The sequence below is a fragment of the Balaenoptera musculus genome, chromosome 10, assembly GCF_009873245.2.
Source record: "Balaenoptera musculus isolate JJ_BM4_2016_0621 chromosome 10, mBalMus1.pri.v3, whole genome shotgun sequence".
In the NCBI taxonomy this organism is placed as follows: Eukaryota; Metazoa; Chordata; class Mammalia; order Artiodactyla; family Balaenopteridae; genus Balaenoptera; species Balaenoptera musculus.
The window spans coordinates 28360519-28374848 of record NC_045794.1 but is presented as its reverse complement, the minus strand read 5'-3'; the positions used below and the strand labels follow the sequence as shown (position 1 = coordinate 28374848).

Genomic DNA, 14330 nt, shown 5'->3' with positions numbered 1-14330 from the left:
CTTCATGAAGAATTTTTAAAAACCAGTTTTATGGACCTGGATGCATAGAAACTTATTTCCCGCCATATTAAATCTACCAGTTTGTCTTACCAGGAATATATATATATTTTTTATCTGAAGGATGTCACTTTATTTTATTTATTTATTTTTTAAACATCTTTATTGGAGTATAATTGCTTTACAATGTTGTGTTAGTTTCTGCTGTATAACAAAGTGAATCAGCTATATGTATACATATATCCCGATATCTCCTCCCCCTTGTGACTCCCTCCCACCCTCCCTATCCCACCCCTCTAGGTGGTCACAAAGCACTGAGCTGATCTCCCTGTGCTATGCAGCTGCTTCCCACTAGCTATCTATTCTACATTTGGTAGTGTATATATGTCCATGCCACTCTCTCACTTCATCCCAGCTTACCCTTCCCCCTCCCCGTGTCCTCAGTTCCATTCTCTATGTCTGCATCTTTATTCCTGTCCTGCCCCTAGATTCTTCAGAACCTTCTTTTTTTTTTTTTTTTAAGATTCCATATATATGTGTTAGCATACGGTATTTGTTTTTCTCTTTTTGACTTACTTCACTCTGTATGACAGACTCTAGGTCCATCCACCTCACTACAAATAACTCAATTTTGTTTCTTCTTTTGGTTGAGTAATATTCCATTGTATATATGTGCCACATCTTCTTTATCCATTCATCTGTCGATGGACACTTAGGTTACTTCCATGTCCTGGCTATTGTAAATAGAGCTGCAATGAACATTGTGGTACATGTGTCCTTTTGAATTATGGTTTTCTCAGGGTATATGCCCAGTAGTGTGATTCCTGGGTCATATGGTAGTTCTATTTTTAGTTTTTTAAGGAACCTCCATACTGTTCTCCCTAGTGGCTGTATCAAATTACATGCCCACCAACAGTGCGAGAGGGTTCCCTTTTCTCCACACCCTCTCCAGCATTTATTGTTTCTAGATTTTTTGATGATGGCCATTCTGACTGGTGTGAGGTGATACCTCATTGTAGTTTTGATATGCATTTCTCTAATGATTAATGATGTTGAGCATCCTTTCATGCATTTGTTGGCAATCTGTATATCTTCTTTGGAGAAATGTCTCTTTAGGTCTTCTGCCCATTTTTGGATTGGGTGGTTTGTTTTTTTGATATTGAGCTGCATGAGCTGCTTGTATATTTTGGAGATTAATCCTTTGTCAGTTACTTCGTTTGCAAATATTTTCTCCCATTCTGAGTGTTGTCTTTTCATCTTGTTTATGCTTTCCTTTGCTGTTCAAAAGCTTTTAAGTTTCATTAGGTCCCATTTGTTTATTTTTGTTTTTATTTCCATTTTTCTAGGAGCTGGGTCAAAAAGGATCTTGCTGTGATTTATGTCATAGAGTGTTCTGCCTATGATTTCCTCTAAGAGTTTTATACTGTCTGGCCTTACATTTAGGTCTTTAATCTATTTTGAGTTTATTTGTGTGTATAGTGTTAGGGAGTGTTCTAATTTCATTCTTTTACGTGTAGCTGTCCAGTTTTCACAGCACCACTTATTGGAGAGGCTGTGTTTTCTCCATTGTATATTCTTGCCTCCTTTATCAAAAATAAGGTGACCATATGTGCATGGGTTTATCTCGGGGATTTCAATGCTGTTCATTGATCTATATTTCTGTTTTTGTGCTAGTACCATACTGTTTTGATTACTGTAGCTTTGTCATATAGTCTGAAGCCCAGGAGCCCAATTCCTCCAGCTCTTACCGGGAATAATTTGATTTAATTCCTGTAAACAACTCTTTCAGAAGCATCCTAAATGTGCATTGTTCACACTCTTTTTCATTTGTCCACCATCTATGCAGCCACTGACAGCAAATTTATCTATACCAGGGTACTGTGGACAGTTTTACTTTACTAATGAAATAAATCAGGTCAGTTTTAATCCAGATTAATTAATAATCCTTTCGTTTCTTCAAAAACTGCACTGAGAGCCAGCTATGTACCTTCATTAAGATATAAAAATAAGACAAGTAAGAACCGTGCTCTCCTAGACCTTATATATTGGAATTGGGGAAACAAAAAATAAATGTAAATGATAATTTCTGGTGATGAGAAGTGCTATGAAAAAAATGTGAAGGTTATGTGAGTGGGATGGGTATAGGATAGGAAGAGGGAAGGCCTCACTGAACAGATGTTGTTTGAGCTGAGTCCTACATGGTGAAGAGGAGTCAACCATGTAAAGATATGAGAGAGAAAAAGAAAATGCAAAGGTCAAAAGCAGGAACAAATGTCATTCGATTGAATAACAGGAAAAAGCTTTTACGCCTGCATAAGAGTGAGCTGAGGGAGAGGCAAGAGATTAATAGAGTGATAGATGGGTCCAGATCACATGGGACCTCCTTATATGTATGACTTTGTAATGCATTATCTAAACAAAGACATATTTAATAATGGAAAGAGACGTTCTTAATAATTATATCAGGACAGTAGGTATAAATCTGGAATTTCCTAGATTACCAGGATTTATAATTACCCCACTTATATGCCCAGGTAAAGAATTTGAATTTTATTCCAATATAGTTGTGAGCCTTTAGATGGTTTTAAGCAGGAAAGTGAAATAATGTGATTTGCATTTCATAAGTGATCACTTTGCTTCTGAGATCAGTTTTAGAGACTACTGAAGTAATCCTGGCAAGAAGTGATATTGGTTTCAATGATAGTAATAGAGCTGAAAAGAAAGTCAGTAATTTCGTATATGTTTTGTAGATAATGTAGACAAGACATGGGTTCGATATGTTAGGGGTGAGAGAAAAAGAAGAATGAAAATGACTGCTAGGTTTTTGCTTCCAGCCTTTGGGTGAATTATGATATCATTTCCTGATTTTGGAAAGATGACAGAGGAATTGGTTTCAGAAGATGATTAGGAATGAGTAGAATCAGCAGTCTGATTTTGATTGTATTAAGTTTGAGATTTCTGTTAGAAATACAAGTAGATATATCAAATGAGCAACTGGGTTATACTCTTTTATCTTACTCTGTTTATTACAGCTTTTTTGCAATGCAATCTGTATCCTCAATAAAACAATTTAAAATGGCATTCAAATATTCCACTAAAGCAATTTTTCACTCTATTATATTTTGTTTTCACTATCTGGTATTTGAAATTGCTAACATTACCAATTGCCTTTCTAGGAAAGTATAGACCTGGGTGAAATCATGTTTTCCCTTTGTTATTTGCCAACTGCTGGACGTGTGACATTGACAGTCATCAAGTGCAGAAATCTGAAAGCTATGGATATCACCGGCTCATCAGGTATGCACACAATTGGCTAGTGGGTACATTCCCGAATAAAATATTCCACATAGCCAAAGTTATATATGGCTATTGAATTACTGAGTTCATTTGTCTGTCATGGGACACTATAAAAGTAGAAAAAGAGATTACCAAATAAAGTGCTCCAAACACCTTTTTAGTTTACATTATCATTATGAAATTTTTAAAAAGTATTATCAAATAGATAGACTTTGAACTTGGGTTTTTATTTTTATTTCTTTCTCTACTTATTTAGTTCTTTCTCAAAAATGCATTATTTATCATACACTTCCCTACTTCCAACTAGTCAGTTGCTTATAAAGGAATATCCTTGGACTTTAAGCCATTCAATTTAAACTTGTGTTACTTTACAAGTAAGAGTCCTAAGAAGACATATTTAGACTGAATTTATCTCCCTCACCTGATCTGCAAAGAAATAACATTCCAAGACCACTATTTGCATTTGCTTTCTTACCACCTTTCTAACTAAAAATTTGGACAACAACAGGGAGTGAAAGAAATAATAAAGTAAATGAATACTCCTTAAAGTTTCTTAAAGATATTCTTGAAGGAAATTTCTCTTGTGCTAACTTTGTTAAAGAGGTAAAACCACATCATTCTCTTTAATCCCTTCATTTAAATCACCACAGTTTTGAAGGGTTATTTGTAAGTTAATAGGTGAACTCTGGCACAGCTCTGTGGAAGAAAAAATGATAAAGACAGAGTAGGGAGTTCAGTAGCATTTGTTGAATTAAACAAATAAGAAATTGTAGTGGAGATATAGTAAAAGATGACATGGGGAGTAGAATCTATAACTTTTTGGTTCTTCAGAACAAAGAAATAAACTAAATTTGCATCACAAAAAGTATGAGGGAACTCTCAGTTCTAATGTAGAGAGAACTCCAGGATATACTAAGTGAATAAAAAATGAGGTACAAGAATAAATATGGATATCATGCTCCCTCCTATGTAAGAATGAGGAATCTTAGAATATATATTCATGTTGCTAATATTTGCATGAAGAAATACTTGAGTGATACACAAAAACTGAGTAGTGGAGATGTATGGGGACAGATGGGAGGGAGACTTCTCAGTGCACATCTTCCTCTATCTCATTTTTGAACTATGTCATGAATTTCCTATTCATTTTTTAAAATTTACAATGCATAGTTAAAATATAAGGATAGAAAGAAAACAAATAAATTCCACATTCATTTTGGTAAAAAGGTCATAGGTAAGTAAATGTTGAAGTACTTAAACAGCACACTCTGAAAATTATTGTTTATTTTACTCTTTCTACCATGTATCAAAAGAGAACCAAATTCCAAGACAAGCAAACAGCATCAAAGTTGTAATTAAGTGCAAGACTACTTTTTATTTATATGAAGCTTCTCATCGGGAGAGTGCACGTTTTGAGAACATCACCTCATTAATTCTCACAACAGCCTTGTGAATCAACTAAGGAGCCAGTAAATTATCCTTGTCACTAGTAGAGAAATGTCATCAGAGACATGATGGGGGTAGCAGACAATAAACTAGGACTCGTTCTCATTGTTAATGAGAGGCCTAGGCCTGGAAGCTCATACATAGAATTATATCACAAAAATGAGCTTCTTCCTTAGAACATACTTCCTATTATTAAAACATTGAAAAGTAAATAGGAGTCTGTTTCTGTTTTAAAAATAAGTTAATTTGTATCTTTTTTTTAGATTCTACGTATAAGCAATATCATGTGATATTTCTCTTTCTCTGTCTGATTTACTTCCCTTCTTAGTATGATAATCTCTAGGTCAATCTATGTTGCTGCAAATTACATTATTTCATTCTTTTTTGAGTAATATTCCACTGTATATATATACCACATCTTCTTTATCCATTCCTCTGTCGATGGGCATTTAGGTTGCTTCCATGTCTTGGCTATTGTAAATAGTGCTGCAATGAACACTGGGGTGCATGTATACTTTTGGGCCATGTTTTTCTTTGGATATATGCCCAGGAGTGGGATGGAAGGATCATGTGATAGCTCTATTTTTAGTTTTTAAAGGAACCTCCACACTGTTCTCCATAGTGGCTGTACCAATTTACATTCCCACCAACAGTGTAGGAGGGTTCCTTTCTCTCCACACCCTCTCCAGCATTTATTCTTTGTGGATTTTTTGATGATAGCCATTCTGACTGGTGTGAGGTGATATCTCATTGTAGTTTTGATTTGCATTTCTCTAATAATTAGTGATGTTGAACATCTTTTCTTGTGTCTTTTGGCCATCTGTATGTCTTCTTTGGAGAAATGTCTATTTAGCTCTTCTGCCCATTTTTTGATCAGGCAGTTTGTTTTGATGATATTAAGCTTCATGAGCTGTTTGTAAATTTTGGATACTAATCCCTTGTCGGTCACATCATTTGCATATATTTTCTTTCATTCTGCGGGTTGTATTTTCATTTTCATTTTACTTATCATTTCCTTTGCTATGCAAAAGCTTTTGAGTTTAATTAGGTCCCATTTGTTTATTTTTGTTTTTATTTCCATTACTCTGGGAGATGGATCAAAAATGATATTGCTGTGATATGTCAGAGAGTGTTCTGCCTATGTTTTCCTCTAAGAGTTTTATAGTTTCCAGTCTCACATTTAGGTCTTTAATCCATTTTGAATTTATTTCTGTATATGGTGCTAAAGAATGTTTTAATTTCATTTTTTTACATGTAGCTATCCAATTTTCCCATCACCATTTATTGAAGAGACTGTCTTTCCTCCATTGTATAGTCTTACCTCTTTTGTCATAGATTAATTGCCCATAGGTGCATGGGTTTATATCTGGGCTTTCTATCCTGTTCCATTGATCTATATTTCTATTAAAACAGACTCACTAACTTAGAGAATGAACTTATGGTTACCAGAGGGGAAGGGTGGGAGGGGGGGCAGATAGGGATTCGGGGATTGACATGTACACACTGCTATATTTAAAATGGATAACCAACAAGGACCTACTCTATAGCACAGAGAACTCTGCTCAATATTATGGGAAACCTAAATGGGAAAAGAATTTGAAAAAGAGTAGATACAGGTATATGTATATGTATAACTGAATCACTTTGCTGTACACCTGAAACTAACACAACATTGTTAATTAACTGTACTCCAATATAAAATAAAAAGTTAAAATAAATAAATAAATAGGAAACAGCCATTGAACATTTCCCTTTTACCTTGTTTTCCTCTATATACCCTATTTCCAGCCATAAAATGTGTTTTTGCCCCTTGATAGAAATGCTTATGAAATATGCAGAGACATTTTTCTAGAGCCTAAAAATCATCCATTTCATTCATTTGCTCAAATAAATTAATGTTGCCATGTTTTTGGCTTATTCTAAGGAAATAAGTTTTGTTACTTTGTTACATTGATGGAAAGAGAAAAAATGGTTGTGGTGCTACAGTTGGAGGGTAACTATAATGAAAAAAAAAAAATGAAGGTAGAGCAGACACTGATTGTTTTGACCGCCTAGCATACTCACTCCAATGTCAATACCCCCTCCCAAAACCATGCCTCCTTTTTATAAAAAGATACAAAAAGTAAGGCTTTTTAAAGAAACTTTTGATAAATATTGTACAATTTTCTATAATACTGTAACAGTTTTTCTACTTTAGGTGGCAGGGTTAAGAGAATAGAGATCAGTCAGCTAGAGCAGAACTTGTTAACAATTATTTGACCTCTTTGGCCCATAAAAATATAGCCCGACTAAAATTTTCTCTTTCCAGTTGGCATTATACAGACAATTCACATGAGGAAACTTCCTTGAGAACATCTGTAAACCAAATATCACCTTTTCACTGTATACTGTTGAGCATTTAATAAATGATTTGTAGTGATCATTTCTTCAATCCAAACTTTTTATCAAGCACTATGACTAAAATGGAACCTCTAAGTTTAATACCTTTTCCAACAATTCAAGACAATTCCCACATAGTTTTTGCTAATTTCAATTCATTGTGATTATATATACTTATCTAGATACAATGTTGCTCTTTCATAAATTTTAGCCTTCTTTTATTTTTTAAAGTTTACAAATTTTTTTTTAATTTTTTTTTAAATTTATTTATTTATTTATTTTTGGCTGTGTTGGGTCTTCGTTTCTGTACAAGGGCTTTCTCTAGTTGTGACAAGTGGGGGCCACTCTTCATCGCGGTGCGCGGGCCTCTCACTATCGCGGCCTCTCTTGTTGCGGAGTACATGCTCCAGACGCGCAGGCTCAGTAGTTGTGGCTCACGGAGCCAGTTGCTCCGCGGCATGTGGGATCTTCCCAGACTAGGGCTCGAACCTGTGTCCCCTGCATTGGCAGGCAGACTCTCAACCACTGCGCCACCAGGGAAGCCCAATTTTAGTCTTCTTATTCTAAATCATTTTGAAGGAAATTAATTTTAATACAATTATTTTTACCTGTTAGGATTACATTCCCTAGAAATCACTTGGGACAAAACATGTCCTCAAATAGCTGTGACTAAAAGACACATTATAGTTTAAACTGGCTCTTGATAAACTAGTGCATTTTCTCTGTTGTATTAAACACAGTGATCAAGTTAATTATTTTCTAGTTCATTCAGTAAGAAGTTCTAGAGAGTCTATTACCCCCAATTATGTCATTTGAATTTAAAACCAGTAATACTAAAGGGCTTAATACATCACTTTTCTTATTTAGTAGCAATTAACCACAGTTTTATTTATGCTTTGTACTATTACTTTCATTTTAATAAAATTGCCTTCCCATGATAGATCCTTATGTCAAAGTGTCTCTGATGTGTGAGGGTCGAAGATTAAAAAAGAGGAAAACGACTACAAAGAAAAACACTCTAAACCCTGTGTACAATGAGGCCATTATTTTTGATATCCCTCCGGAGAATGTGGACCAGGTCAGCCTCTCCATTGCAGTCATGGATTATGACAGGTACGTTCATCCCTCTACTCACTGAATAACAGCTACATTTAGTCATATGCAGACCAAATTCAACTTCTCAGGTTATTTACTGCTACAAGAGTTTTAATTTAAACTGGAATGAATACAAATTATTCATTCAAAATTAATTTTATTCTATGTTATTACTTATCCTTTTTCTTTTCCAAAAGACATCATTCTTAAGTTGAAGGACAGGATACCTGCGGATGGTGAAAGAATGGGATACATTATAGGAAGCACTTTTGTGAAGTCTTTTTACAGTAACAACATAAATTACAATCAACGTATTTTGCTTTCCCAGCTGGGCTGGAATATGAATATCATGATACTGAGCTCTATTATTAACTAGCAGTGTGAAAGAGCAAGTTACCTCTTAGAGATTCACTTTTCCATTTGTAAAACATCAGTGTAACGTGCAGCTGTGAGCAGTGAGTATTAACAGTGGAAGGTGAATAGTGTCCATAGCGTTATGCCATGAGGCTTTCACACCAGTCTTAAATCATTGCTTTGTGGATAGTTCTTCCAGTTCACACACTTTGATTACTTCTCCTTTCACAAAATAAATGGCAAACTCCCGAGTGAAACTCTGAAGCTTCTTCCTGCTGCAGCACCCACTCCTTCCTTTTCCGAAATATTGCCTTGCTCGTGTATCTCATTTCACCCATGCTTTACAGCCCTGCTCAAGGCACCACTTCTGTGTCTTTCTTGGCTAACCAATCTCTTCTCCCTCTGAACTTTTGTCCCACTAAAGGTGTATATGTATTATTTGGTCCTTGCTATATACTTTTTATTTTTTTGCTTTTTATACTTATAAGACTTTCAGAAAGGAATCCTGTATGTTTAACCTACAAAATTATCAGCACATAGACAATGTCTTATTTTGTTCTAATGATAACACAAGTGGGACAGAATACACATACACAAATATTCAAAGAGTGTCTATATTATATCATTATGCAAATGGCAGTAACCAAGACCCTATAACATAGAGACATTAAAAATGGTATCCTCTGGATGAGAGCTAGAAAAATGAAGCACTGAAAACTACAATGATTTATACCATCTATTTGAAATTAGTTTACATCAGAGTTTACAAAACAAGTTGACACAATTTAAAGAGAGAGAGAGAGAGAAAAATCTTGAATTAGTTGAAATAGAAAACTCTAAAAATCTTGTAATGTTTTCATCAGAAGCCCTTATTCTGCTTTACCAAAAAATTACTCCCATTGATTTCTCACAGCATAGATTGCAGGTAGATACAATTGAGCATTCATCACCCAAATAATTTTAGGGAAATGGACCCTGACAATATATAAAACAGAAAGATTAAAAGTTATTTCTAAAATATGCTTTTTTGGGAAACTTCATATTAAAAGAAAAGATACTAAGCCTACATATCTATTAATGCATCAGTGACAGGAAGAAAGTAATGAAATATCCTAAAATCATCTCAAAATTTTCCTTATAGATAGATGTATGTCAAAATAATCCTCAAGAAAATGCCTTTAAATTCCATTCCATTCTTGAAAAGCAGCTTACTATATGCATGCATGAGTCAACTGTCTTGATTCAAGTCCTGTCTCTGTCTCTTACTAAGTGTACAAAGGCAGGCAGGTCCCTTAACTTCTGGGTGTTTAATTTCTTTGTCTGTAAAATGAGATGATGATAATGATATTCATGGTCATGGTGTGAGGATTAAGTGAGTCAGTACATTTAAATTACTTAGAACAGTGTCTGGCACATAACAGCTCTTAAAAATATTAACTATCATTATTATTTTGATTTGTTGCTATGAAAACAAGGCATGAATAGAAAATAATAATGTTGTTCAGTATGCTCTGGTACTATGCAATAATAAGTCAAATGCCATGGCTCAAAATGTAGCCCTGCCCTGTTTAATTGTAATACAAGCAGTAATGTTCACTGACATATCATTTAGAATCAATTAATTATGGTCATTTATACAAGAAAGCGGGTATTGAGCTTTTGGTAAGAAATGTAGGCATCATTATAAAACATTAAACCTTTTGGAAAGAAGGAGATTAGAGTTACATCAATTAATAGGTCTGCTACCAATAAAGAAACTCATCATGTAGGTAAGGGCCAGCTGGCATTTCTCATTCACACTATTCTTATTATTGTGAAATGTTCTCAATTTACAGAGCACTAAAATGGTTTGTGTGTAATCCTTTTACAGATTCATTTTTGAATGTTGATCCTGTTTAGTAAATTTTAGCCTACTTAAGACTTTTCATTTGATCTGAAGTAGTTTAATATGTAAAATTATCTAGAACCTACCACAAAATCTACTCTTTTAATCATAAGTTTAAAATTCTGTTTAAGATGTGTGAAACTTATCTTTGAATGTTGGAATGAAAGTAAAATATTCTCCAAATCAAAGGGTAGGACACAATGAAGTCATAGGAGTGTGTAGAACAGGACTGGACGCTGAGGGTCTTGGGCGAGACCACTGGAATGAAATGCTGGCCTATCACCGAAAACCAATAACACATTGGCACCCCTTGCTGGAGGTAAGCTCTGGGACTCTCTCACATCTACTCTCTTCTTTATTTCTTGCTTAAATATTATTTATCTGCTAACACTTCACTAATGTTTTATATATTCACCTATTTTTTTAAACAGATATTGTTCTTGCTTTTGTCCCAGACTCTATCATCCAGTATGAAAAGTTCTGTGTGCCTTGTTGGTTTTTAAAAACCACTAAACTTTCTGAGTTTGATATTCCTTTACAGTAAGCCCATAAAAACTGCAAGCCTATTATTTTCTTTGCATTGTCTGAAAACATATCAGTGAGTGGTGGAGCAATCAAGTAAATTCATTACTAACTGGAAACTGAATTTTCCTGATTCTCTTTTGTGAAAACAGCTACCTCACCTAAACTTCTCCAGAATCCCTAAATAGGGGTACTATCACCTAATACAGCTCATCTATGTAAGGGGACAGATATACATCCACTGACTCTGGTCAGGAAGTAAAAGGGCTCACAGATTTTTAAAAATATTTTTTGCCTGAGTTGAAAACCTGGCTCTGCTGTGTGACTACATATTACACTCTGTAATAGCAGTAAACTCATAGAGTAAAACTAAATAAAATGCTGAATGTTAAGTGCTTAGTACAGAGTATGGCACAGTGTTTGCTCTAATTATAACTAATATTAATAGTTATATTAACCAGAAGAAGTATCAATACCAGTTTCTATCAGGATTTTTATCCATGAAGGCAGTTGTCAGAGACTGCGGGAGTCTCTTGAAGAGTCTCAAAATAAATAAATAGAGAAGAGTCTCAAAATAAATCATTTATATGACCTGATTAACTGAGAGGTAATGCAGGTTGATAAAAGGATGTATGGCAGAGGGTGGAATTTATGCAATTTAATAAAAAGTTATGATAGCCACATAGTAAGTGAAGGATACATTGCCATCTCTCCCATGGATAAGATTCTGCTTCTTGTTCTGTCACTAAGCACAGGGTTGAATAGGAGAGAGAGAGCAGTGTAATTAATTGTCAGTGAGCCCTGGTTCTAAGCTCAGCTTAGTCACAAAAATGTGACTTTGGCTGTGTTACTCAAGACAGTATAAGGAAAATTCGATGAACACTGTATAAACAGCACATGCTCAGAAAACAGAGGTGAACTGTCATCATAGATAAGATATCTGCTTTATTATATTAATGTTCCAAATCTTTACCTCACTTCATCATTTAATGTAAATCATAAATGACAGACAGACATGCAAATGCACATTCACACAACACTTTCCCCTAAGTAATAGCTCAACGAGTCCTGAGAAGGTTGTTTCATTTCAACAATGTGTATTGTCTAAAGTATACTCTACTGCTTTACTATCCTTTTCCTGATTCTCATCTTTGTTTTCATGTAAAGTTTGAAAAATGAATATTAAATCTAAGAATCCAGACATGAGAGTAAATTTTTCTGGGCAGAGAACCACACTAAAGGGAGACATGGAGTCTAACCCTTGCTCCTCTGTCTGTCTAATCCTAGGCAGACCACATACTCTGTCTGCAGCTACATTCTCCCATATTTAATGAAAATAGAAATGCCCACCCCTACAGAGTTCACAGGAATGATGTAGGGAGAAGTGAGATAATGTGACCAACAACTTTTAACTAATGAAAGGACAGATGTTGTATGACCCAAGGCATATTATACTTATGACTATTTAATTAGAAGTTATACATTATATGATGAAGAGGAGCTATGAAATAGGCATGTGTTTGTGTCTGAGAACATGTGAATACTTTTCAGTCATCGTAGAATATATAGGAAGAATTAGCTACAATATGGGCCTCAGAAGAATATCTCGGATATATTTTTCTAGCAGCTGACTATCAGAGGACAAGTGGGCCAAAAAGATTATGTAAATATACTTTCTCTAGCAAATAGCTCCTTTTCTCCAACTCCTGTATCTACATTCACTGATCAAACAGAACATAGGGACTGGAGACCTAACAACTAGCTGGATTTTGAATTGTGGGAAAGTGGTACATGTGTAATTATGTTTCGTTGCCACAGCAGGGATTAAAATGAGAAGGGAACAATTATTCAAGAGCTGAGTAAGTTGGTAAGAGGAGACTAAAGCATCACTTGGAAAATCTGGCTACTTCTACCTAGATACAAAAGTTTATTCTGTTGTAATTAAACTTTTAAAATACACATAATATTTAAAGACCATGAGAAATTATTCTTTATCACTCGTGGCTCCCATTTTCCCAGTCCCTCTCATCTCATTAATTGCTCCTATAAAAATCACCTCCTGCCTTAGAGCAAGTGGAATGCAGTCTCTTGTGTCTTGAACCTTGTTCTTACCCAGCAATTGCCCCCGACTGTAGTAAACCATTAGTTATTTTACAATAAGAACTAAAAGCCTGTGATAGAATGTGAAATGAATCTGCTGTTGCTCTGCATGCCATCTATGTACATCTTTGTTAGATGTTTGTGTCCCCTCATGATACCTGAGAAGGTGAGTTCTGAAAGGCATGGGGAGTTATGTATATCTTCTTTTCAGAGGCTTGCATATCAGGGGTGAATATTCACTATTAAAAGGTAACAACAATTACCCACTTTATTATTTTTTACACTAGATCATATATTATGAAATTATTATCTTTCAGTTACCTGGCCGGGCAACCAGTTTTGACAGTCAAGGATCCTGTCCATCTCCCAAACCACCTTCCACACCATAATACTTTCAAAATAAGACCATTATAATAAGGACCCAGGACCGTGTACTCATCAGATAAAAAAAAAAAAAAAAAAAAAGTGAAAGATTTGATCTCCTCATTTAAAATATATCCTGATAATGAAACAAACGATGTGCAATTTTTATTTACATTTTTTGTCTGTTTATTAACTTTGGACATCTTGATGTATTTTACTTGAATACAAATGGTCCTTACATAAGGCTTTTTATTCTTTGTGTCATATGCCAATTAGCACAAAGAATGTTTTCATTAAGTTGTAAATTCTCTGCATAAGCAAAGAATACATTTTTTGAAAATAATCCATACTTATCTAAAATTAAATACAGTTAATGCTGCTATTGTATAAAGAAGCACATGTCACATATGTATGCTTTTGACTTTATTAAAACTATGTTCATTTCTAGTTGTGCACATGGTTCTATATACACTTTAAGGGAAATTCTGAACTTTACTCACAGCATTAAATCCTTGAATAATCAAATTAATATTACTTATCTGATAATATATTCTTTCATTCTCAACAAAATCTTTTTTGGTGAAGTTCGGCTCTGTTCAACTCAAAACTTTTTCTTTCAAGTTTGTTCTGTAATATATAGAGAAAAAAACTATAATTTGAAGAACCTCTTTGAGTATAAACTTAAGTAATATTTAGTAGCTGGAAAATGGAGATTGAGCTACTTGGGCTACTATTTTATATTGTCTTAAAGTTACATTAGTTCAAACATCTGTAGCACTATTTAACTGACATTTAAAAAATTCTATTACTCTTAATCTCAAATGTAGCATTAGTATTCCTAAGTGAATAGAATCAGAACTCATAAGTCTTCATAAAGTTCTCAAGTACTGTG

At 34.5% G+C, this 14330-nt stretch overlaps 1 protein-coding gene across 1 annotated transcript in view; it reads left to right on the top strand.

Annotated features, from left to right (window-relative positions):
* Positions 1 to 13464, top strand: part of SYT10 (synaptotagmin 10) — a 76298-nt gene extending 62834 nt beyond the window's left edge. Inside the window, exons 4-7 of the mRNA XM_036866605.1 lie at positions 3174 to 3294; positions 8061 to 8232; positions 10643 to 10772; positions 13393 to 13464. Coding sequence (XP_036722500.1) covers positions 3174 to 3294; positions 8061 to 8232; positions 10643 to 10772; positions 13393 to 13464 — 495 coding nt within the window. The remainder of the gene's footprint in view (positions 1 to 3173; positions 3295 to 8060; positions 8233 to 10642; positions 10773 to 13392) is intronic.
* Positions 13465 to 14330: the final 866 nt, after the last annotated feature.